This window comes from Astatotilapia calliptera, chromosome 3 (assembly GCF_964374335.1).
Source record: "Astatotilapia calliptera chromosome 3, fAstCal68.1, whole genome shotgun sequence".
Lineage (NCBI taxonomy): Eukaryota > Metazoa > Chordata > Actinopteri > Cichliformes > Cichlidae > Astatotilapia > Astatotilapia calliptera.
The window spans coordinates 10584632-10610675 of record NC_137424.1 but is presented as its reverse complement, the minus strand read 5'-3'; the positions used below and the strand labels follow the sequence as shown (position 1 = coordinate 10610675).

At 43.3% G+C, this 26044-nt stretch overlaps 2 protein-coding genes across 8 annotated transcripts in view; both read left to right on the top strand.

The window, feature by feature from the left end:
• The window catches only part of LOC113018066 (NACHT, LRR and PYD domains-containing protein 12-like), a 267984-nt gene extending 264921 nt beyond the window's left edge, over positions 1 to 3063 (top strand). For all 7 annotated transcript variants that reach the window (XM_080298056.1, XM_080298055.1, XM_080298051.1 and 4 more), the window contains 2 exons: positions 1572 to 1745; positions 2424 to 3063. In XM_080298056.1, coding sequence (XP_080154182.1) covers positions 1572 to 1745; positions 2424 to 2436 — 187 coding nt within the window. In that variant the 3' untranslated portion in view covers positions 2437 to 3063. The remainder of the gene's footprint in view (positions 1 to 1571; positions 1746 to 2423) is intronic.
• Positions 3064 to 8442: 5379 nt separating this feature from the next.
• On the top strand, positions 8443 to 13823 carry LOC113017665 (granzyme B(G,H)-like). Its single transcript, XM_026160794.2, has 6 exons — positions 8443 to 8480; positions 11756 to 11817; positions 12221 to 12371; positions 12670 to 12802; positions 12924 to 13178; positions 13261 to 13823. Exons 1-6 carry the CDS (start codon positions 8443 to 8445, stop codon positions 13477 to 13479), a joined length of 858 nt encoding a protein of 285 aa, XP_026016579.2. The 3' UTR covers positions 13480 to 13823.
• Positions 13824 to 26044: the final 12221 nt, after the last annotated feature.

The following is a 26044-nucleotide window of genomic DNA, read 5'->3' as shown; positions in this document are numbered from 1 at the left end:
TGCTAACTGTTTATTCAGCTTAGGCTCACAGGGCTGCAGCCTGTGCCCTAGCTGTCATAGGGAAGAGGCGTGGTCCACCTGCACAGGTAAGCAGTCCATCACAGGGCCAACAGAGAGAGACAGAGAAGCACTCTCTCACATCCACACCTACAGCCAATTTAGAAGCACCAATGAACCTAAGCAGCATTTCATTGGACTGTGGGAGAACATCCAACCTCCACAGAAAGGCCAACAAGCTTCAACCTACAACCTTCTTGCTTTAAGGCACTAGTGCTAACCACTTTTCCCCATTTCAGCCCGAATCCTGCATCTTCCTGTTTCTGACTCCAGGCCAGCTCCACTAACACTTTCTCATCAGACACTGCCACCTAGTGGAGGAAGTCTTAGTTCCATTTGAAGCTTCAGATTACAGTTAGTTCCTTTACAAAGAGGTGGAGGTGGTGGGGCCACAGCACCATCATCACTGAGTGCCATAGGACACTTAACCTTTGTTTCCATATGCTGGGAACTTCCTGTTGTTCCAAGGAGGACTGGAAAATGTGTGAAAATCTCCCAGTCAGTTCCTCACAGCACACTTCAATCATTTCCCTCCCACAGCATCAGGACCAGGGCTTTTTCTTTCTTTGATCCCACTAAGAGATTTCCACACAAACACCTCATCAGTGGGACTCTCAGAGCTACCAGCCCTTTGCTACAATCACAAAGCTCTTCATTGAAATCAATGATATCAAAGCTGGAATCAAATGAGTCCAAGTCTTCTGCTGATTCAGCATCACATTCATCTTTGCTCCTTGTCCTGCATCCCCACCATGGACTTCATTCCTTTCCAAGCCAGCCTTGAGTGTTCTTTATTCAGCTCATCCTGCTTTACTTTTACACCTGATTTTAGCTGCTTTATCTCTCTTTCAACAAGTTTCTGTGCCTCAATCTTTTTCTTCTCTCCCTCATAACAAGACAGCTTCTTCTGCCTGAGAACATGTTGGAGTGATTTACTAATCCAGGGCTGCTTATTGGGGAAAATACTTCCTGTTTGCAAAGTAATCCCCATTTTTCCCAGAAAGAAATGTAAGTAGATATCGATGATCTAAGTGAGAACATGAGCCTTTAAAAAGTCCCAGTGGGTGCAGTCAAAGCAGTCCCTCAGTCCCAGTATAGAGTCTTTGGTCCAGACTGGAACAACTGTGTGCCCAGTTTGAGCTCTGTTCAGTCCTGTGACCTGACAGACCCAGAGGGGCCATCACATCACATTTAGAAGCTCCCCTAATGGAGCCACAACACATGTCCAATACTTAGTCTGTCTTGTTGGACCAACTGGAAGAAATGATTCAAGGACTTAGTCACAGAACAGAGATTCAAATCTCCAAAATCCAACTGGCTGCATCAGGACATATAGTCTGAAACTCTGCACAGTTTCCTGTTTGAAGCTGCTTCCGGTTTCAGCTGTTTGGAGTTTCCATTTTCTAAACTTCTATATTCTGAACCTTCTTCAGCTCTGAACAGATGATGAAACACTGAATGATTTCAAGCTCACACTTTGTCTAATAAACTTACATCTTTCATTCTTTATACAGATTGGGACGCTGTGGTTTGTCAGAGATCAGCTGTGATTATCTGGCAGCAGCGCTGAAGTCCAACCCCTCCCATCTGAGACAGCTGGACCTGAGCTGGAACAACCTGAAGGATCCAGATGTGAAGCAGCTGTCTGATCTTCAGCAGAGTCCAGACTACAGACTGGAGACTCTGAGGTCAGTAGAGTGATGGAGTGAGTGGGTGGTGCTGTCAGCAGTATTGTACTAAACACAGTCAGTATGAAACAAAGATCCAGTGTTTCCTGTAAAGCTGCAGCTTCTCAGTGAAGCTGTGAGAGGAGAATGGTGACAGGCTTCAGGATTGGACACAAACACTTCCTGTTTCTGACCTTTATGGTCACCATGGTAACGGCTGACACGCTCTGATCAAACACTGTCAACAGCCAATCAGCTCTCTGAACAAAGCAGCACGCAGACCAATGACTGCATTCATTTCCAAGTTTAAAGCAGTGAAGAACACAGTCTGTAGGTGAGGAAGAATTTAGTGAGAGCAGATGTTTGGATGGAATTCCTCCAGTTAACAGCTGGAACCGTCCATCTGGATTGTTGGGCTTGTTGTTGGGGTTCCTACAGAGCTCAGAGTGGACACACCAAGGTTCTTCTAATGAATGAAAGTCCAAACTCAAACTAGGAGGGAAAAAAAACATTTTCATCAACTTCAATAAAAATCCAAAGATTAGAAAAAGTGAAGCAACAATGAGTCCTAGTACAGTCCCAGCACTGAAGTCCCTGCTGCTCTTTATACTGGATGTGCTGCATCACTGACTGACAGCTGATGAAGAGTCTCTGGAAACACTCGTTTATCTCCTCTGCTCTTCCTTCTTCTTTCTGCAGGTGGAGCTGGTGATGGTAAACAGGACGGTGTGTGTGCTGAGAGAGGAGGAGCTGTGTCCTGATGATCCAGAGAGGTTGAAGCAGGAGCAGCTTGTGTGTAGAGACGCTCTGACTGGGCCATGTTACTAGGAGGTGGAGAGGAGAGCTTCATCCAGCAGTGACTGACAGAGGAATGAGAAGAAGTGCAGATGACTGTCAGTGCTGCAGAGTGAACTGCTCTGAGAACAGCTCCACTGTCAGACACAATGTAGAGTCCAGCATCATCCCTGTGTGTCCCTCTGGATCTGACAGAGGATCATCAGTGTATCTGGACTGCTCTGCTGCTGCTCTGTCCTTCTACAGTCTCTGCACAGTCTCTGTCTGACTCTGGTTTCAGACCCTCCTGGATCAAACTCACCTGGAAAGACTTTCAAACATCACTCAATAGATTTGAATACACAGTCAGAAAAATTATGGTTCTTAAATGGTTCTTCAGATGTCTTCATGGTTCTTTAAAGAACCATCATACGTCAAAGAACCTTTTTTTTTTTGTGGATGGTTTTTCAGTTATTACAAATGGTTCTTTAAAGAACAAAAGGTTCTTCATGCTTAGCAATCTAAGTTTGATGGTGTAAACGGCATAAATATTTATTCACTATAACGAGGCTGTGAATTATACTGTGTGTTTTCTTTGTGTGCATGTGTGTGTGAAGGGGGAGGGCGGGATACCTGGCAATTGCCCTTTAAGAGAAGATGGTAGGAAACTGAATATTCAAATAAAAGTTAGAAATAATTTCTTAAAAATATACTGGTGGCAGGGGTGGGGGGTGAAAGCCTAAAGACCCCCCCCCCCCCCCCCCACACACACACACACACACACACCCCTAACCCCGCAAACCCATTATGAATATGGTGAGTTAACAAACAGTAGACACAATACACACATTCAAATACTGTACTTCAGTTTTAAATTTTAATAAAGCATTACTATTTTCTACTCCAAGGCATTACTTTTGAGATTATTATATATTTTTGAAAATATAGCATAATGATAATACTAGTTATTGTAAACTTTACAAACCACCCAGCAGTATGTATAGTCAAATTATAAAATACAAGTAAATAACAATTGCAGAACGGAATGTCAGTGTAATGAACACACACTTCGTTTTGACAAAGCGCACTGCTTAGGGAAATGATCTGAGTAGTTGTTCATCACTGAGCAATTTGTTAATATGTGTTTCGAGCCAAATAAATGACAGGGAGAGAGAGAGTGACGTCAGAACACGTCATACTATAACCTCCCGGGAGCGGACGGAGGGGGTCAGTCGTTGGGATGCGCATGCGCAGACAGAGTGCGCGAGCGGCGGGCCTTGACCTTTCGGGGAGAAAAACTCTTTCTCACGGCCGGTGACAGTGAGGCGGATAGCAGTCTTCAGTACCTGCTGGACTTTGAAGCTCTGGATTCTGGGACTGTTGGAAAAGGTAAAACATTTTCATTAAAACCTTACTACTGTTTTGTTTTTGTTACTCGTCATTGTAGCTTGCTGTTAATGTTGTGCTAACAGTAGCGATTAGCTAGATACGTTAGCCGTTGACGTCAGCGCAATTTAGTATCCGGTATACAGAAACTGTTTTCCTAACAAAACCACTGTTATAATTAAGTGAAGCTGCTCCCAGCTAATTTGAACCTTTGGCTTCTAAAATATGTGGTTCAATTGCGTGCTGCGTACATAACCTAATGTCAGCTAGACCGAAATTAAAATTTAATATATTGTTAAAGTCACTAAAATGGCGCCTGAAGCCTGTTGTGACGTGAGCTCTGTGTCTGCTCTAGAAACTCTGAAGATCTGAGCCGTACATTAAATAGTCACATGAACCTGTACTTTGAATTCTGTATGAGCTGTATAAAATACAGCTATGCATAAGTCTTTTGAATGAATAATTAGATTAGATAACTCTTTATTGTCTAATATAAAAATGAATAGAAATGTGACATGAGAAGGTGTGTCTTTGACTGTTCCTGTATAACTTAGTTTCGGACTAGCTGACAAGTTATGCTCCGGTCATTTGATGTTTCTAAGATAGATGTTCTTTTGTAATATAGTTAAATTTTCTTTGTATATTTCATTTATCCACCATCATACATCATACATACAAGCTAAGAAGGGGTCGTTATTCTAACAAGAGGTATCAACGCTGGGCCAAAGTTCAGCACATGGTTAAAGTTTGTAATCCAGCCAGGGTGTAAATATCACTCAGTCGTAGAGCTGAAGCAGGTAGCATCAACACATAAATCTACTCTTCCCGGCTTAAATCACAAGAGCACCTCTGACCAAAAAGCTGTAGATTTTTCTTGTTTGCACAAATTAATCCAGATTCACATTAATTGTGTTCGCAGCTCCAACAAAATGAGGAAGAGGAGGGGGAGAAACATAATTAGGTTGAATTACAATTGGATGGAAGACGAGGACAAGGAGAAGGAAGCTTAGGATGAGGAGGAAGAGAAGCAGCAGGAGCATCTTTAGGGATCCCTATGATGTCATTGAGGTTTGTTTCATTAATATGGTCCTCTCACAAAGAAAGATGACTTGTTTTAGTTCACCTACTTCCTGTAATAAATAGTGGTGTGCAAAATGTTGTGAAAAACCACGGAGCAGGCACGTATAGTGCATCTGCAGGTAATTGAACATCAAATCTCTAAGACAGACTGAAATCTGTATATTTATCACCCTTATGATAAAACCCATGTCAGCCATTGGTTTATGGACTTTGTATTTTGAAGCCTCAACATTTGCTTTATTGCTGTTGCTATGTTGGGACCATATTAGGATGAGAGATCAGAATCTGGAGTCATGCACACTATTGTTTCATTTAGTGTGTATCCATAAGATTCGTACAGCAGATCCAAGTTGTGCCTTGAAAACAGGAACGTCGTCTGCATAGAGGAGAACTTTAATAGCAGGCTTGTACAAAGTGAGACTTTGTGCACTCGTTTTACTTCTGTCACCCTGTTTTGATGCAGAATTCACTTGAAATCAGGCAAGAACTGGACTTATTTTTTATAATGTGTTCTTGTGAATTGATTGTGTATCGCATAGGTTTGATTTGACTTTCTGCAAGACAACAGTCGTCCGCTGGCCAAAACAGTTTTCCAAAGACCTCCACGTGATCAAGCCTAGATTTAGAAAAGAATAGCAAAAAAAATCTGCACCTCCTGCTTCAGATGCAATTTGTGTTTGTGTGTTCAGAGGCAGCGGCGAGAGGGGAGACCTCGGCTCATCCAGCTGGAGAGCCTGACCAGGATGAGTCGAACATTAACTCAGCTCTTCCAGGGCACCCTGCAGACTCGGCTGTTGGCATCGGCGAGGGATGACGTGAACGCCAAACTGGAGTCAACGCCAAACTGGAGTCCATCACAGGTCAACTGCAGGTATGCGAGTCAGACCTTCTGAGGAGGGTTTCACTTTTCTCTCTTCTTCATAATTGACTCTTTTCTCTCTCTTTCAGCTCCTTGTCTCAGAGTGGGAGGGATTTGAAGCACAAAGGGAGGAACTTGTCGTTTGGTTGGCTGATATGGATTGATAGGTTTGTAGCTTGAACCTATTCGCTGGAACGTTAAGGACAATCTGCTACGCAGCAAAAAGCAAGACACAAGGCACCAAAGTTCTCTGGTTTACTCATGCATGAGGGAGACCTGCCTGGAGCCAAGTGTCGTCCCACCACTTGACCTCCGTCAGACTCTCAGCCAGGTTCCCAATAGCACTCCTTTTATTGTGGTTCCATGAATATGCATAGGGTCATTAACATATAACATCTTACATAGGTATACATGTGAACAAAGGATACTGTGTGTGTGTGTGTGGGGGGGGGGGGGGGGTGACCCCATAAATGACTTCCCTAAACCTGCTGGTCTGGAAGTCCAACAGTTCACCTAAACAAAAGGCACTTAGCCTAAAACAGGTACAGCCACGTTTATCCTGCCATAAAACAATAAAACAAGGTACGACCTCTTCTCATGCTCCCAGGATGTATGTGTGCATTCACATCCACACTGGAATGCACACCTACACCTGCACGTCTTCATTTAGATAACAGAGATGTAACCCAGTGAGTTTACACGACTCAGTAATGCACTACAACATTGTTATTGTTAATTGTGATTCATCATTACTCTGTTAATCACTGAGTTGATCAAAAATAAATCAATAATAAAAGATAAATACTATAAATATAAGAATAAAACCTGTTGTATGTTCACCAGTATGATAATGATGAAGCAGTAGTCTCGGTTAACGTGGTTTTATTTTTTATTTTATACATTTTATTTCGTGATGTGATGTGAGCGCAGGTGCAACCCAACAGGCCCCAAACGTATCGAATGCCAGGACTGCCATAATGAATTAATTAAATGTGTCAATAATTAATTAAAATTGGAATTATAGATAATCGATTGCTTGTGTAGACTTGGGGCAGCCAGGTATCCCAGAATGCAGATCAAATCACAGGCAGCAATGGTGGTGGTGTAGTTTTAAAATACCCCGTTTTTCTGTCACCAGCTACACTTTTAACAGTGTTTTAGCCGCGAATGTCGCGACGTACGTCTGGTCAGGTTGTCAACATAGAACATGTTTGCAAAAGTGCTCAGATGTTTTCAGAGATTTCACTAGCTCTGCTAACAATTAGCATGCAGAGTGCACCCAGGGGGTTACGTTAACCGGTTTGTTTACATATTCCACTCTCCGTGTTCCACATGTTGCATTCGCAGATTCTCATTTTGACCGAACGATCGTCTCTTTGCGCCTGGTCTTGTGTCTCTGTCCTTCTGTAACATAAAGAACGAGCTGACATTTTTCTCACGAAACCAGCGATCAGCTCAACAGACCCTCAGTTTACCTGCATGCATCCTCCTCCTCATCTGTCAGCTGTTTAACACCTGCTGCTAATTCAAGAAACACGCCTACGTTACCTGGTGATAGTCACAGTTTAACTGGGCAGCCGGTACTCGATATAAAGCAATGTCAGCGCATTTTTCTGCACAAGATAAGTAAATATAGTGTTTTCCCCGAGCGCAGAGCTGCTGGAGCTTGTTTCCTTACAGAGCACTTCATCAGCGGCTGATGTCCAATCACCGGCACACAGCTTTGAAACCTCAGCTGAGTTTTAGCTCTCAGTGGTTAAACGCTGGACTTCATTCACTCAGGTTCTGTCTGTCGGGTCACGTTTACTTCGCTGTTTTATTTACAACTGAGCAAAGCGGTTTGGCTGAGGTTAAAGTTACGTTTCATAACTGCATAGTTTCACAGACGTTTAATGGTTCAGTGGCACATGTGTTAGACTGAACTATCATCTAAATATCATCTGTTTTTTAATAGTTATTCAACTGTATTCTAAGCACCAGCTGTCTGTTAGAATGTGATTTTTTTTTTTCTGTCTCTGTTGGCAGAGGTATAAAAATGCGCAGGAAAATCTGACGTGCATGGCAAACTTCACCGACGATATTTAGGGAGGAATAAACACACGTCAAACATAAATGAACCATTTGCCCGTCTCCATAATTGAGAGCATTTTCTCTTATGTCAACACTCTCTCTCTTTTTTTTCTTTTTCTTTTTTTTTTTTCTCTTTTTTTTTCTTTTTTGGTCATGTTATGTTTACCTGTCAAAGGCTTGTTACAAACTATGAAACACATCGTGCAGACTTCTGGATGTTAGAAGAAAACTAATACTGCTCATGAAGGAGACTAAAGGCAGGAAGGTGTCCTTTAAAACTAAACATGTTAATAGGACCTCCCTATTTATATCATAGTTTATGATATAGCACGTGTATTTCAGTAATAGCCTGCTGATTTCAGTGTAGTGGTGAACAGTCACACAGCTCACGTGGGCGTTATCTGTGATACTCCTTAACTATAATTTATCCAAGTTAACTTCAGTTAACCATTCAGACGGTTCTTTTGCAATGAAAAACATAAACACCCATGCTGCCGGTAGGTTTCCTCAGTGCCAGCTGTTAACATTATAGCTGATTATGCAGTAACCATGGTAACCACGGACTCTGAGCGGCTGGATCGACGGAGGTCAGACAACAATTTTACATGTATGATCTTAAAACAGGACACAGCCACTATACGTGCTGGTCTCATATCAAATGTGAAGGCAGACTGAGTCTATGTTTGACGTTTGTTTATATCTAATCTTCCTTTTCAAACATTTAAACAGCAGCGAGTCTGCAGCTGAGGGAATACAAACTCAAATTGTCGGAACAGGTTTGCTCGTTTCTTGGATTCATTTGGTGATTTATTAAATGTATAACTATTATTCTAATCTGCTGCTGGGTCTCTTACACTTTTCTTTATGCTGTATATTTTCACGTCTCTGGAATAGTTGGAAGTTAGATAGTCAGCTGAGAAACTTTGTGTTAACTCATGGAGCTGAGGATATCGTGGATATGCTGACCTGACAGAGCGAGGTCAGCATGATTAATATTCACAATAAAAATATTAGCCGAACATCATGAAGTCTGTATGTGTTTCATAGCGTCGAACAACCTTTGTACAGTTAAAGCCAGCAGTTACTACATGACAGAAACACCAACGTTATCTCTTTTATGCGTTTATACACAGGTCACGCTGATTACTGAACAAAAACCCAAAGATCAGATGTTAAACAGATTTATTTGCTCTCTCTCCTCCTTAAACACGTTTTTAATGTTAGTTATAATTCAGAATTGGCGACTGAAACACGTAGGACACAGAAGAACATCAGGAAATAAAACACCGATAAATATAACCTCAGTAAAAGAAGTCAGCGGGGGTTACTACAGCTGTGTACCGGGGCCTGCGCTTTGTCGGTGGGATTGCTTGCGAGGCGAGCGGGTCTATCCCACGCTTTGCCGTGAGACTGGGCAGACATCTCCGAAATCATCGAAGCACTTTTGCAAAGAGGCTGTATCTTGACAAACCGACCAGACACATGAAGATTAAACCACTACATTCTCGGCTTAAAAAATATTAAAACGGTATTTGGTGACACACAAACAGGGTTTTTCAAAGTTCAGTTCTGTTAGCTTCCACATGCCGGTTGTTGTGTGCTAGAAACAATGGCCACCAGGCCTAAGCAATGGTTTTGACTCGATCAGCGTTAACCCCGCCCCTGAGTTTGATGGGTGAGGCTGACAGATAAAATTATTTCATGATGAGAGCCAGGCGCCAGGACTGCCAAAATGAAATAAATAAATATATCATTAAATAATTAATTAAATGTGTCAATAATTAATTAAATGTGTCAATAATTAATTAAAATGTGAAATACATAAATAATTAATTAAATGTGTCAATAATTAATTAAAATGTGAAATACATAAATAATTAATTAAATGTGTCAATAATTAATTAATTACATGTGTCATAACTATTTATTTAATTAATTAATTCCAATTTTAATTAATTATTGACACATTTAATTAATTATTTAATGGTGTATTTAATTAATTCATTATGGCAGTCCTGGCGTTCCATACTTTCTCAGGTAGTTGTTTACATTATATAATTTATTGTGTTCAGTATACGTCACTACAATGTGATTTCGGACAACAGGCTCTTCCTATAGTATTCAATGAGAGGACCCTGCACGCCAATTCTCGACGCGAGGGGGGTACCCTGCACATCGATAAGTGAAGCAGAGGGAGCCTGACCATTCGTCACACATTTGACGAGCGAGAACTTGTTGGTAATACACAACTACAGACCTGATCCCGATTTAAAAACAGTTTTTTGAGTTTCTTCCCGTTGAAAAGGGAGTTTTTCCTTCCCACTTGCTCATCTGATGAGCAAGCATCAGATGAGCAATCAGATGCTTGCTCATCTGATTGTTGGGCTTTTCTATGTATTGTTGTAGGGTCTTACTATGTCACACACCTTGAGGCAACTGTTGTGATTTGGCACTGTATGAATAAAACTGAATTGAAATGTCTGCTGCAACATTGAGATGATCGGGTCAGAATTTAGTATAAACAGTCACCAGATCTCAGTCGAATAGAGCACCTGGGATGTGGTGGAACTGGAGTTTCACATCATGGATTTGTCTGCAGCATCTGTGTGATGCTGTTGTGTCAATATGGACCAAAATATGTGGAAGATGTATCTGACACCTCGTTGACTCTGTGTCTCGAAGAAGTGAAGCAGCTCTGAAGGCAAAAGGAGATCCAACCTGCTACTAGCAAAGTGTAACTAATGAAGCACATTTTGAAAAGACTCTTTTATAGACAGGAGATGGTGACGATGAGTCTAGGCTTTCATCCTTTTAATTATCCATGAGTTCAGGTGGGGTGGGCTGCTTTTTGCACCCTTGTGTATAAGATCAATAAAGTCTTGGGCCAAAATATTGATATCCCTCAGACGGTGGAGTCGAATATGGTTGTTTGGCTGCTCTGCGTCAGGCTCTGAGGTATCCTGGGAATAAAGTGCGGACACAGGAGATGTGGGGCAACACGTTCTCACTCCCTAAGCGTAATATTTTACGCTAGGTGACAATTCGTCAACATTTTAGGCCAGAGAGCTGTTAGCATCTCTCCTTCTCTCATATGTGTGTAAACAGAATGCTCACCACGATAACTCCCACCGAGGGTGATGCTGGCTCCAGGGGACAGCGAGGTGGATGACGGAGATTACCATGGCAACAAATGTCTTGAACTGGCTGGACAGGTACATTTCTGTGCACCTGTCATCCTAGAGGTTTTAATGCACTACCTTTATTTTATGTAATCAATCATTCAGTTGTGTTTTTGGTCTTTAACTGTAAATTTGAGGAATCGAAATGAGCCAGAGTTCAGTTCAGACTTTAAAGGCACCTTATTGGACTGTAAAACAGCCTGTTTCAGTTTAAGAGTTGTTTTGCATACTCAAAACAATGTTCTGTCTCACTCCCATTTCTTCCTGTTGCATGTTGAAGCTCTACTTGGAACCCTGATCCAACCATGAAAAATAGGATGTTTCCCAGCAAGGCTTCAGTTTGTTTTCTGTTGTATTTTTTTACCTGCAGGCCTGTATGATGATGTTGAATACAGTTTCACCTGAGAGTTGCTGCTGAATCGCACACTGAACAGCTCTTAATCTCACTTTCAGCTGATGAAATCTCTTCTCTCTAGCGTGTTTTTGTTTTCTCCATGATGCTAACCACTCTTGTAAGAAAAGGGGGGGGGGGGGCTTGGAAAATTTCTATACAGACACCTCTCTTCTTTACTCAGAACTAAACTAAATTCATTTAACAAATCGTAAAAATCATTTTACAGTATAAGTGTTGTGGTGTCTCTGACTGTTATATGTATTAAGTGTGTGCTGTCTCTGGTCTCCAGAGCCGTCCTCACAGCAGACACCGTGAGGTCACTAATGGTTGTGACGGTGCCGGTTACTTCAGGTGGATCAAAATGTCTGTAAACTGCAGAATGAGAGCCAATAAAGTCTAAATGTACCAACAGGAAAAAACAAAACTAGATGTGACAGCTGTGTGTATCATAACCAACAAGATTCCAACATTAGATAATGCTAAGAACAAGCCTGCGGTTGGCATGACAGGAAGTCGAGATGATGAAGATAGTCCAGCCTTCAAACTAAGATGCGTGATGTATAAAAGTCTTATCTAGCCAGTCTACAGAGTAAAGGACGGCTTGAGGTTCCTGCTGGTACCATGCACCGTCTGCACAAGCTTCTTCTTTGTCTTCTACCATGTCTACCAGACATCAGTGAGACTTCAAATATACCTGATTTATCTTAATGCTGTAAAAGCCACACTGACTTTAACTTCTTCTTTTATTTATCAGAGTTTGCAACAGGAATTATTCATGGAGAAAAAGCTCCGGAGAACTCGATGCCGTACATGGTGTCAGTGCAGGATAACAAGGGTCGACATGTCTGTGGAGGTTTTCTCATCACTGAAGACTTTGTGCTCACTAGTGCACACTGTGACAAATTGTGAGTTTGATTTCCTGTTCATCAAGTTTATACAAAACATTTTCAAACTTGTATTTATTCATCAGATCACTCTAAGTTATTGTATAAGGCAGGTGTTATTTTAAGGGACAATAAAAGATGATTAACTTTAACATCATCAAATATTAATGACATTTGGAATATGTAACAACAAACAAACCTCTGACAGCCGTTAGTTACAGCACTGCTGACATTAGCCTGCATGTAACAGTGAGAAATCAAGATATCAGGTTTAAAAAAGTTTAAATTTTAAATTCCCTCTCAATAATTACTCCCTCAGAGGCCTCACACACGTCGCTCTCGGCAACCACAATCTGAAGAAGGCTGATCAGCAGAAAGTAAGAATTAAAAAAAAAATCATCCATGAAAATTACCTACAAATTGAACTAGGTAATGACATCATGTTACTCCAAGTAAGTCCATATTTATTGCAACATCAGTTTTATGTGACGTATTTGTGGTATAATTACATTTTTAATAAACGCTTCTATATGAAAAAACATGTTTCTATTTAACTCCATGCTGTGTCTCTAGCTGTCTGAGAAAGTTCGATTAGGCCACAGAGTACAGACAGTTCAGCTTCCATCTGCTGAAATACACCTAAAAGAAAATCAAGTGTGTCAGGTGGCTGGATGGGGAAAAACTAAACGTGATGGTGAACCTGTTGATGAGCTGAGGGTGGTGGGCGTGTCTGTCATTGATAAACAGGTCTGTAAGAAACAGTGGCCTGGTCTTCCTGCCAATGTTATCTGTGCAGGTGGATATAAGACAACCAAAGGATTCTGTCAGGTATGTTTTCTGTGCTTTCAGTGGAAACTTGTGTTCTGTTGACAAACGTATAAAAAAATCTGACAAATTAAAATCCTCACAGGGTGATTCTGGTGGTCCTCTGGTGTGCGACGATTTGGCTGTTGGTCTCGTTTCCTTCAACTATTACGATAACTGTAACTACCCCGATAAACCCAACGTCTATACGGACATCTCAAAGTACCGTAGATGGATCAACGAGATTCTGGCACAATCTTTCACATTCTATTGCAGGAAGCTTTCCACCTCACACTGCTCTGCTGTGACACACGGGGAAACATGAACTCGTACGTTTTTACAAATGTCTTCGCTTTGACAAAGAATTTTGGTTTCACTTATTTACTCGGGTCATTTTGCTTCCATGTTGGTTATTTGTGTGTTTTTTTTTTCTCTTTGCTGGATTTTTTTCTCGTGACTTTCAGATCCTGTTCATCAGCTGTGGAGGATTTTTTTGGGTCTACCACTGAAGTATGCGCAGAGATATGCCACACTGAACGGATTTCCGCATCTGTTCATGTTTCCTCATCATCACAAATGCCTCTGAAGATAACTGAAAAGCTTCTGTTGATTGTATATGGAGAAATAAAAGCCAATATTAAAAAGAGTGTTTTGTTTAATGCTAAAAAATCTGGTGGTTTGGAAGTTCGTTTGATTTCTGATGCAGTGCACTCGTTTGGCCACACGGCAGCGCTGCTTAGTTGTCAAATAGCTCAGCAGAAACGTTTCAGCGATGTGGATTTTTTTTTATGTTCGTGCCGTTTACCGATATCCACTGAACGCATCACGTGCAGGCTGGGATGATGGTGGTTTCTAAGGAAACCATCCCTGAATGTGTTTCGGTGACTGCAGTCATTTTGCAGGGAAAAATAAAAAACAATCTACTTTAAACACCTGACGGAGGGTTCAGGTTAACATGAGGTGTCTGACTCACCTGTGACAGGTAAACCTGAGTGTAAGAGACTCACAGGTGCATTAAAATTCTTCAGGAGGTTGAACAACAAAAATTTAGTCTTAATGAATTCACAGGCCTCCTTAAGTCATGACACCAAAGCACAGCTTTAACTTCTGTGCAATGAAACACACCTGTGTCCTGGAAGTGATGTCACAGTGGCTCTTTCTTCGCTTCCTGTTTGAGGTGAAGGCACTTTGACGATTTGTCAGGCTCACGAAGATTTGACCTCTCAGCCTAAAAGCTGGTGTTCCAGCCTGGAGGAGGTCCTGAGTGTCATCATGTGGGTCAAGGTTTGATGTTTGGGATGGACTCACCTGGGATTAGGTCTCCTCCTTTACTCAGATTCCTTCTGCTGAAGGAATCAGCCGTGACCTGTGGAGCTGAGAACCTGCTGGTAGTTTGAATTCACTTTAAAGCTTTAAAACCTTTTTCATCATTTTAAAAAAGTACCAGCATGTTAATGCTTAAGTCAGGGAAAGAAATGTGACTGTGATTGTTTAATCCAATCACATCAGTCGGGGTTGGCTCGTCATACATCAGGAGGAGATGCCACCCTATTCCCCGCACCTCTCTAAACACACCTGGGCATCATCCCCTCCAACAAACAGAAATGATTTTCAACCAAAAATGTGATGATGTCATCGGGTGTGTTTCAGAGACAGTGGATCTGATGAACGGTGATCAAAACAGGTGAGACGCAGACAGGTAACAGGTGATGATGATGAAGTAGCAGGAACATCTGTGTGGGGTTGGATTAGAAACTGACAGAGAAACGTTTTTAAATGTGCCTCACAAGTGAAACCCTTTTAAACACTCAATTTTCATTCAGACTTTACTTTGAAAGGCCCTTCCGCTCACTTCCTGCACACGCTGGGTTGAATGCTGCCAGCGTGACTGCGCAGCTCGTGCACAGAGAGAGAGGAGCGCCGTATGTCGGTGCTGAAGGTTGGACTCAGGGACCGACACCGGACCGACCGACCGGGACTCCGACGGACGTGATTGAAGACTGCAGAATTTATTTCATTTGACGGACTAGTTACACAATATGGGATCAATAAGAAAAGATTTTTAGAATATCAACAAATTAAATCCATAGTAAAAAAGAAATTTAAACCGGGTCAAGTTGAACTACAAACACCACCAAGTGTGGTTCAATTTCTTACTCTTAACCCTCCTCTCGTGTTAGGGTCGGCACCGACCCATTTTAAATTTCAAATGCATAAAAAAATCACATACATTTGTTTATTGTATCAAGGCTTTTTGACTTTGTCAGGAACCTCTATTTCTACAAAATAAAATAAAAAAAATTATTTTCACTAAATTATAAAATGCCCTAGTTGAAATTATGACCTTTGTGTTGTTAGGGTCGGCTTCGACCCAGGTATAATATTATGAGTATAAAGCAATAATTAAAGCCAAAACTGAAATCATAAGTGCACTGTCAGCTAAAACACTTACAGCAAGCGCCTCTCCTAATCATATGAGCTTTAGGGGATTCTTATTTTGCATGTTTTTTGCAGTATACCTGCACAAAAACAAAACAAAATAAACACGGGCATGTGAGGTGAATTCACTATTTGAGTGGCCATTTGACTTCCAGAGTGCACATTTACAATTTGCAGCATACAAAAAATGAGAAGAAGATTCACAGTGAGCTAAGTTCTGGATCATATTTTTGGTGAAAATGAAGGAGAGGACACAGAGCAGCATAGCGATTCAGATGGGCAGGTTTCTAAGGAGGAAGACAATGTGGACTATCATCCAGAAGACACAGACACATCTGATCAGAGGTGGAGGTCGCTGGTGCTGAAGCTACTCCTGCTGAAAGATTCAAGTCCAAAAATGGTAAGATCTTTTGGAGCTCAGTACCTCATGATGTACATGGCAGGGCAGCTGCTGCAAATGTCATCAAAATGACCCCTGGAATCACAAGGTTTGCTCTGACCAAAGTCAGTGACATCAAGAGATGTTTTGAGATATTTATGCCATTGTCACTATAAAGAATCATCATTACTATGATGAACCTTGAAGGAAAAAAGTCCATGGCGACATGATGAGGAATACCTGGATGCTTTCATTGTTCTTGCTGGAGTGTACAGATGCTGCAATGAGGCCACTGATCGTCTATGGGATGCATCGACAGGCAGAAACATTTTCTGGGCAACGATGTCACTTCACACATTTGATATCATTTTGATTCAAGAGTCCTCAGATTTGACAACAGAGAGACCAGACCGAGGTCTGACAAACTTGCTCCCATCAGGGATGTCTGGGAGAGATGGGTGCAGCTTCTTCCACTGATGTTCATCCCAGGGCCAGTGACAGTGGATGAATGTCTTGTCCACTTTTTGAGGAAAATGCCCCTTCCGGCAATATATACCCAGTAAGCAAGGGAAAAACGGCAGAAAAATCTGGGAAGCCTGTGATGCAAAAACCAACTATGCCTGGAATGTACAGATTTTCACAGTCAAAGCTGCGAGTGGCATCCCTGAGAAGAAACAATGAAAATGTGTGGTCCTCCATATGACCACTGGACTGCAGGATCACAATATCAGCTGTGATATTTTATTTTATTTTATTTTTTACCAGATATGACCTTGGACAAGAACTTCACAAAGGAAACTGAGGTGAAGCTGTATCATTGGGAAGTGATAAAAAGCCCACAATTACCCACGGCTATAACCAAAACAAAGGAGGAGTGGACTTTTTCTTTTTTTCAGTTTATATTAAAGGTCTACTGCTGAAAAAAACAAACTTTTTTTGTCTTTTCTTGATGTAAATGTCTATGGGTCGAAATTGACCCGTAACACCATCGATGTCATTTTAGTTATTAATCTTAAAATGAAAAAAATCAATAAAACAGATTTATTTAAGAGATGTGTCCTATACCCCTCAGTAATACTCAGGTAACACAAACCTTTTATTTATTAATATGATTCTCTTGAGGTTAATTTTACAATTTTTTTTAATTGAAATCGAGGGGTATAGAGACAAAAAAAGACCCAGAGGCCCACACCAAAAGTATTAAAACCAACATTTTCATGGAAAAGGAAGCCTAACAAGGTAACCAAGAGATGAGAAACAAATTGGATGATAACTTATTGTTTTTAGTATATTTTATAGCTGATTTAATTCACGGGTCAAAACCGACCCGCTAACATAAGAGATGATAACAGAAAGCTAACACGAGAGGAAGGTTAAAACCCCCAAATTACTATCCAAAATATACAGAATGCTTCCTAAAACAGAAGAATCAATATCACTTCCTATTGCAAAATGGGAAGCGGATTTATCAGTTAACTTAGACCTAAACTTCTGGTCTCAGATTTGCTTAAAAACCTTTCATCTAATTAGAAATCCCAGTCTTCAATTAATTCAATACAAAATACTACATAGAGTGCACTATACAGGTCATCGGATGTTCAAGATGGGCTTTACGTCTACCAACAACTGCTCACACTGCCAAACCAATTCACCGGACAATTATATCCACGCTCTTTGGTTCTGTCCACCAGTTCAGAAGTTTTGGCGCGAGGTATGTGAAGACTTATCAAAGTGTCTGAAATGTAACATTCCAACTTCCCCCTTAGTGTGTTTGTTGGGCAGCTTAGATAATGTCACTTCAGAAAAGAATATCGCCCATATGGTTTTCACTGCCCTATGCATAGCCAAGAAAACAGTCCTCATGACCTGGAAAAATAAAAATAATCTTAATTCTAACCAATATAGAAATTATCTATTAGATTACATTAGTCTTGATACAGCCTCTGCCACCACATCAGATCAATTGCTCTGGGCTCCTTTGATCAGCTTCATCACCTAGTGGGGGTGGGGGGTCATAGTTTGGTTCCGCCTTCACTGTTGTGATTGGTGTGGGGGTAGGGACAGGCTTAGGGCGTCGGGGGGTTCCCCGGAGGCATCTTCCTTGGGGGGCTGTACCCGGGGTAGCGGTCATGTCGGGTTAGGGGCTCTGTTGGCTCTCAGGTGACTGTTTCCTCGCGGCTGCGTGCAGCGGGGCTAGGGGAGGGTCTGTGCTGACGGACGTGGGTTACTGACCTGGTAGCCTGGCTGCCCCTGGGTGGGTCCGGGATGGGCGTGAGGTTCTGGGGGCGCTCCGTCTCTGGGCTGGGGCCCGGGCCGGGCCTCGGGGGCTTGGGTCCTGGTTGGTGTGTTGCCGGGGTTGTGGGCGGGTGGGTGCATGGGGGCCCAGCCCTGGAGCAGGGTGCCGCCGGTGCATCGAGCCACCTGGGGGGCTCTTCAACTGGTGGGGGAGATTGTCACATCTTGCAGGAGCTTTCCTCTCTTCAGGAACTCTCTCTGCAGGAGGGGGAGATACAGGAGAGGTGGAGGAAGATCTCAGCCTGGGCGTCTATCGTCTCATGTAGTCTGGAAGATGAGTGGATGGTGGGGTGGGTGCAGTTTTCTCTGTGGTGGGGTTGGGTGGACTGTCCCGGGCTCTGTGGGGCCGGGAGGCGCTGCTGCACTGGGCCCTGGTCTGGATGGGCCTGGGCCCCCTTTCCCTGGCGGTATGGGGGTGCCTACTGGGGTCAGCGGGGGAGCTGGCCCCAGGGAGGGGTCACTTGCCCCTCCCTTCCTTCCCTCCCCATCTCCAGCTGCCTCCCTCTTCCCGCTCCACCACAACCACCCACACATGCAGGACCTTGGAGTAGGGGTATGTCACCAGGGTGCAGAGGAGGCTACCCCCCCCCCCCCCCCTGTCCCCTTCTGGCTGCCTCTGCCTCAATTTTATCCCACAACTTAGACATTCACATTACACACACTCTCATTACACATACATATAGGATCTTGGGGGTGGGCACGATACACAGAATCCAAATTACCATCAGGGTGTACACCTCACCCCTGGCGTCGTTGCCCACCTCTCAATTTTAAATACACGTAGACATTGAGGGCTAGCAGGAGGGACTATGCGCTTACCTGCTGCTCTCTGGCAGGTAGCTCCATGCCCTCCTGGGCTTTAATTGCACCTTAGAACACACATGCATCAACACTACAATGAGCGGGTGGAGGGAGGTTTTGAGTCTTCTCTCACCCCCGTTCTCTGCGGCCTGCTGGAGCGGGGGGGGGGAGGCTAGGAGGAGGAGGAGTTTTGGCCGTCCGACTGCGGTCTGGAGTGTGGGGCCTCCCTGCTGCTGCGGAGTCGGGGCGGTCTGCCTCCCCCCACCGCAGGGAAAAGGGTAACACCACCTGGGTCTGGGTGCAGTTCCCCCCTCCAGGGGCAAGGGTACTGTTACATCCTGGGAGGCTGTGGGAGTGTGTGGGCGTGGTGTTGTCTTCTCCCTCTCCTCCTCCTTCGTTCTGGCCCCTCCCCTTGTCTCTCTCTGCCCCTGCCTTCTCCTTTAGGTCACACCTGCTGCTCATCTGCTCTCATTACAACCAATTACCCTCAGGGGTGATATAAGCTGGAGAAGAGCAGTGTGGAGGAGGAAGGGAGAGGTTTCCAGTGGATTTCCTCTGTGCTGGTCAGAGTGTGCTACTGGCTTAGGTGTGGAACAGCCTGCTGCGTATGACCAGCCTTCTGGTGTGTGGCTCTTTGTGAGTAGTGCTTAACTGAGCAGTGATTGCCCATGAGTGACGGCGGCCTTCATTAGTTTGTGTGGCCTACCTGGATATTGTTTGCTAGCAGCGTTGCTGTCTCTTTCTGTTGAAGCCTTATTGTTGCTTTCTTTGTTGAAGTGGTCATTACCACTTTGGGTTGACCTCCCTGATTTCTCATTAAAGCAGCGGTGCTGTCTCCTTTTGTTGTTGCCATTTATATGATTATTGAGGTGTTTGCCTACAATAAAGATCTATTTTATGTTAAATACCTCTGCCTGGCGTTCTTTTCATTCCACCTGGATCTAACTGTTACTGTCCCCCACCCTCATCGCCTAGACTTTTAAGTGGGGACGTAACAGGTACCTAGACCCGGTTCGTAGAGTACGCTTGGGGAGTGTGATCGTGTGTACAGCGTCTCTTTATGTCTGTCTCCACGTTGGTTGAGTGTGGAGTAAGTGCATATGAGAGCATGAGGGTGGGAATGGATGTTTGTGTCTGTGTGTGCCTGTATGTCTGTGTCTATATGTCAGGCGCCACCTCTCTGGGGACATCTCAGGCCCTCCAAGGTTTGGAGGCCTATCTCCCCCCACCACCACTTCCCCTGCCAGTGGCGGACTCCCTCAGACATCGGTGCGTTGGTGGTTCTCTGTGTCCTGGGATGGGCGTCCAGGTACACACCGGCTCACTCCTTGGCGGCCGCTTATCGGGGCCTGGAGCCTGGGGCTCGCTCGGGCCACTTCGGAGGTGGGGTGCCCCCGGCCTCTCGGCCTGGGGCTCGGTCACTCAGGCACGGCTGGCTGCCGGCGGAGCTCACGGGCGCGTCACTGCAACTCCCCCTGGCTTCTGCTCCGCGGCTGCTGAGTGAGCCCTCATCTGGGACTCTACTCAGCTCTTTCTGGGACAGTGGCGCGGCTGCCCCTCTGTTGGTCTTCCTTGGTCTCTTGTGTTCTGGGGGCCTCTGGATGTCTGGAGTTTTGATCTCCTCCATACCTGCTTCATGCCCTGGAGGACGGGGCTGTGCCCCCCCACACCCTCTAGCAGATCATTACATGAAGGAACCTTTTAAAAAAAAACAAAACAAGCGCGTCCATGCTCACAGGTGTACACACGGGTGCTCACACCCACAAACTACACCCTTTTTGGCTCCTACCTCAAAGCACACTGTGTTCTGTTGATCTTATGTGCTGCACAATAATGTTTAATATTTAGTATTTACTGTCATATTCCCATATATCATTGTGATGTTGTTTATTCTATTACTCTTGTTCTCTTCTGCTTGTTTTCTTTTTTCTTTCTCAGCAGGTGATCCAGGTGATTGATATATGCGTTTTTTTTTCTTTTTCTTTTTTTCCTGCCCGTTCTGTTGATTTTTGTTTTTTGCCCTTCTCCTCCGTCCCTTTTCTCAGCTGTTTCTCTTTCCCTCTTTCTTTCTCCCCTTCTTTCCCCCAGTCAAGTCTGTCCCGTATTCAGTAAGTGAAAATAAAATAGACAATAAAAGGTGAATCAAATGGACCATTACGGCAAGGCTGGGATGGTCAATTTGGTAAAGTAAATCCGTTGGGCATCTTTCTTTGCCTTTAGACAACAATTCTGATGGCAAAAGAGCCAAACGGGACAGGCAAAAAAAAAAAAAAAAAAAAAAAAAAAAAGAAGACTGCAGGTAAAAGTGAGTCTGTGCAAGGAGTAGGGATGGGTATCGTTTAGGTTTTATCCGATACCGGTGCCAAACCGGTACTTTTGAAACGGTGCCAGTGCTTAAAGAATGGAGAACACAAAATTGGTCCAAAAACCTCTCATGTTCAGCTGTTTTTTTTTGTAAAAAGACAACAATGTTAGCCTTTTCTGCAGCTATGGGGCTTATATGGCATCACTCTTGGCTGGAAGCAGTGCTTAAACAATGGAAAAACCATAAACTTTGTCCAAAAACCTCTCATGTTTAACTGTTTCCCACTTTTTCTTTGGTCATTTTAGCCTTTTTGGCCAGGGTGAAGGGAGTATCTGCCATCAAACAAGAAGAGAGCCACATGTAGCTATGATGATGTTTGCTAGTTCACCTTACATGAATTAATGTAATAACGTGGTTAGCCTACTCAACGTAAATTACACACGAACAACACTAAGCTACTCACGCAGAGAAGAACGGCTGCTGCTGCATCATCATCCGTCATCATTTCTGCTACACTGGCAGGGCTAGGGACCAGGACTCTCCTCTTCGTGTTTTTGGGGGATGTTGCTAACTCCGGGTCCGATAACAGGCAACCCACCCGCAGTAGATGTGCACGGTGTGAGGTCTCGCAGCAAGCTATCAAATACGGCACATTTCTCGGTTTTTAAAAAAAACGCTATGCGTCGCCAGGTGTTTCATCGGATTTGAGGTGTTACCTCCTTTGACAGTATCACAGTATCAGCTTAAAGTACTTGTTGCAGGCTGCTGAGTTTGCATCCTTTGCTGTGAAGTACAGCCAGACTTTTGACTAGTGATGTTCGATTCGTGAACGAATCGTTCAATACTCGAGAATCACTTTACTGACTCGTGAATCATGATTCACAAGCCCAACTGACTCACTGACTCATCCCTGTTTCTGTTAGCAAACTAATTCGCTTAGTAGAAATATATCTAGCTTATAATTAAAATTGTGGGGGGGGAACAACAGCCAGTTTCTTAACAAAAGCATTTCTGCTCTGAACTGGAAGAAAAAACCCTGAGTAGAAGCTCACATCAAGAAAATAGCTCCTCGGTTCACAGTAGCATCGCTCTGCTAACATGCTAACAGCACATTTGAGCTACTCACCCCCTCCCTTCCTGTGTTGAATCGTAAGCGTAAGCAACTCACTCAGGAATCGCTCACCCCCTTCCCCTTCCTCCTGTGCTGAATCATAGAGCACTCACTCACTCACTAACCCCCTCCCTCCTGTGCTGAATCGTAAGCGTAAGCGAATCACTCAGGACTCACTAACCCCCTCCCTCCTGTGCTGAATCATAGAGCGAACGAACGAATCACTCACTCGCTCACCCCCTCCCTCCTGTGCTGAATCATAGAGCAAGCGAACGAATCACTCACTCACTCACCCCCTCCCTCCTGGCTCACAGCTTCTTCTTCTTCTTGGTTGGCAACCAATGTTAAGGCGCATTACCGCCCCCTGGCTCACAGCTCAGTGGACATTTAGATGAGAAAATATATATTTAACACATTTAAGGAAAATACTAATAAAATAAAAATAAACAAAATAAATGTTTATTAAGCAATTTCGATAGGAAATTGCTTAATTTTAGAAATGTTCTTGCTCTTTTTTGCTGTATAAAATAGTTGGTTTTTTTTAGAATCATTCATCTTAGCAGTGGGATTTACATGAAAAGAGAAACAAATTAAGTTTGAGTGAAAATGTAAATTTTTTCCACTCCCTGGTCAACTGACTCAGTGAATCAAATGACTCAAAAAACTCGATTCACTTTGGTGAGTGACTCAATAAAACCCGATTCAGTAAAAAGAATCAAATTTACCATCACTACTTTTGACTGCTTCGCCTTGGTCATTTTTAATCTGTAGCTCTGCTCTAAAAGAACGTACGTACCTGGCCCCGCCTACTATCCTCGGAAACGTAAAATGATTGGCTAGAATCTAAAGTGTATCACAGCTCAGGAAAAAAAAGCACCGAAATAAAGCACCGAAATGTGGGCTGCTTTTCGGTCTGGTTACTACCGTTTATGTCAGAACTGGTGCCATCATCTTATTTTAATATTTTCCTTCATAAGTAATAAACTGCTTTATATGCAGCAGTTTTGTTTTCATATGTGTGCGTTAATAGCACGTGCACACGTTAGTAATCGTCAGACGGAGGTAACTCTCCACCCTCCTCCACCTAAAATCTATTTAAATAAATAACTCCCCAAAAACCAGCAGCTATGTTATAGACACCACCTTATATAAAAGATGGATGTGGCCACAGACTGTATATAAATGATGGAAGCATCAACAGACTGTATAAAAAAGTAGAAGTAACCACGTGACATCATCCGTCTGTGAAGCCTCCGTTTAAGCACTTTGACTTGATTTTTGTTTCCAGATGTGATCGTTCACGCCTCAACACAAAAATCCACCAAACTAAGCCAACATGACCCGAGCTGTTTCACAGAGGAACTATTTTTTCTTTCTGTCTACAGCCGCCAACCAAAGAAGCGAGCTAACGGGTGCTCTCGGACTCGTCCTAAAGGGCACTGAAAGAAACATGTGAATTTCATTTTCATCTGGAAAAGAAAGATAAATTAGAAGGAGGAGTTGATTTCTACACAGAGACAATGCTGCTGGGATGTTAAAGATATGAAGGAATGAAGGAAAGAGTATGGAGTTAACTCCATACACCCCTTGCTGACACGAATGTTTATTCTTTAGCTTGCCCTGATCGACAACAGCCTGTGTGCCAGACCATAGATTTAATTGAGGTGGATAATTGCTAAAAGTAATCTGCATTAAGCTCAGGGTTGCTCAAATTCAGTACAATGACATATGAGATGTAGTAAAACAGGCAAATATTTAAACTAACAATGTGCATAGAGGCACGTGACCTGTGTGAAAGACTGTCGTCTTATTATGGGCCATTGTTGAGGTATAGAGCACACCTGTGAAAACAATTAATATGCTGAACCCTGTATGAAACATCTAAAAGTACATGATGGAGAAGCTGAATTGAATATGAAAGTGCAAGTCTTTGCCACTGTGGGCAAAGCACGCAACCACTGTGTGAGGTTGCGTTGCGGTCTCTTCTGAGCTGATGAGCAAGCTACACATTATCAGATCGAGAGCTGGCTGAGAACTCCTCAAAGAGAGGGAAACAGAACTATGATAACTATGATAACTGGAGTGTGCAGAGTTTCCATGAGCAGTTTTTCTGCATCTTGACTCGTGTGTGTAGAGTGTTCATAGCATCAGCATCATGTTTTTGTTTATTTGTTTTGTTGGGTTGAAAATAGTTAAATAAACTTGTGATCATATTTATGGATCACCATGGCACATATCATCAGCCATATGATTTATTTATGCAGATGAAAAAGTGAGTGTGAATGTGTTTGACGTCACAGTGTTTTTGTGCGCTGTGTAAACGTAATTGCCTCCAATTGTGAGAGCGGTGATTCTGCAGGTCACCAGCTATTGTAAAGAAGAAAAAAAAAAGAGAGTGAAAAAGAGACAAAATTTATATTGTAGATAAAAAATAATAATAGGAAAAAGGTTTTGTGTTGATCAGACAAGAACAACTACAATTTCATTTTCTGCTTTTAAGAAAGGACTGTTCACAAAAACAGAGAGAGAGAGATGTGTGTTGATTAAGCAGTGATGATAATATTTCATAGTCACTACAAAACTTGATCTATTGATTGAACTAAATAATAAATAATAGCTTAAAATGTATATAGGCAACAATTACAAGCAAACCCGTATATGTAAGCATTTAAACACTGAAGATAATAACATTAACAGTATTTTGTCTAAGTCTGCCATTGTAGGAATTCATGGCACCGAGACAAAAACTTGGCGCACAGTGTGGCGTCAAAATAGGCGCACACCTTTGACGCTGCATTTTCTCCGTCTTCCTCGTCCACACGTAAATGCTAAACGCAGATTACGTGTGGACAAAAGGTGCAAACGCAAGTTAGGTGAGCGTGCAGCGTAAAGTTTGAATTGAGTGCGAATCGAAGCGGGTGCTCACCAATCATTAAAAGTAACAAAGTCACTGAACACATTTATACAGTTACCTTTACGTTTATCAATCATACATCACAGATTTACAATTTTTTGTAGTACTATGCTAAAAAGCAACTACAGAGCGAAAGTCTGGGTCAAGCGCCGAGGCGACGGCAAGGAGGGGGAGATACAGGAGCGGTGGAGGAAGATCTCAGCCTGGGCGTTTACCGTCTTATGTAGTCTGGAAGATGTGTGGATGGTGGGGTGGGTGCAGTTTTCTCTGTGGTGGGGTTGGGTGGACTGTCCAGGGCTCTGTGGAGCCGGAGGGCGCTACTGCACTGGGCCCCGGTCTGATGGGCCTGGGCCCCCCTTCCCTGGCGGGTCGCGAAGGGTGGGAGTGCCTACTGGGGTCAGCGGGGGAGCTGGCCCCAGGGAGGGGTTACCTGCCCCTCCCTTCCTTCCCTCCCCATCTCCAGCTGCCTCCCTCTTCCCGCTCCTCCACAACCACCCACACATGCAGGGCCTTGGAGGGGGGGTATGTCACCAGGGTGCAGAGGAGGCTACCCCCCCCCCCCCCCCCCCGTCCCCTTCTGGCTGCCTATGCCTCAATTTTATCCCACAACTTAGACATTCACATTATTCACACTCTCATTACACAT

Coding starts and splice junctions, on each gene's coding strand:
- LOC113017665 (XM_026160794.2), top strand. CDS start 8,443: ATGGTAACCACGGACTCTGAGCGGCTGGATCGACGGAG. Junction 8,481..11,755: donor GAGCGGCTGGATCGACGGAG/GTCAGACAACAA, acceptor TCTGGTCTCCAG/AGCCGTCCTCACAGCAGACA. Junction 12,803..12,923: donor ATGACATCATGTTACTCCAA/GTAAGTCCATAT, acceptor CTGTGTCTCTAG/CTGTCTGAGAAAGTTCGATT.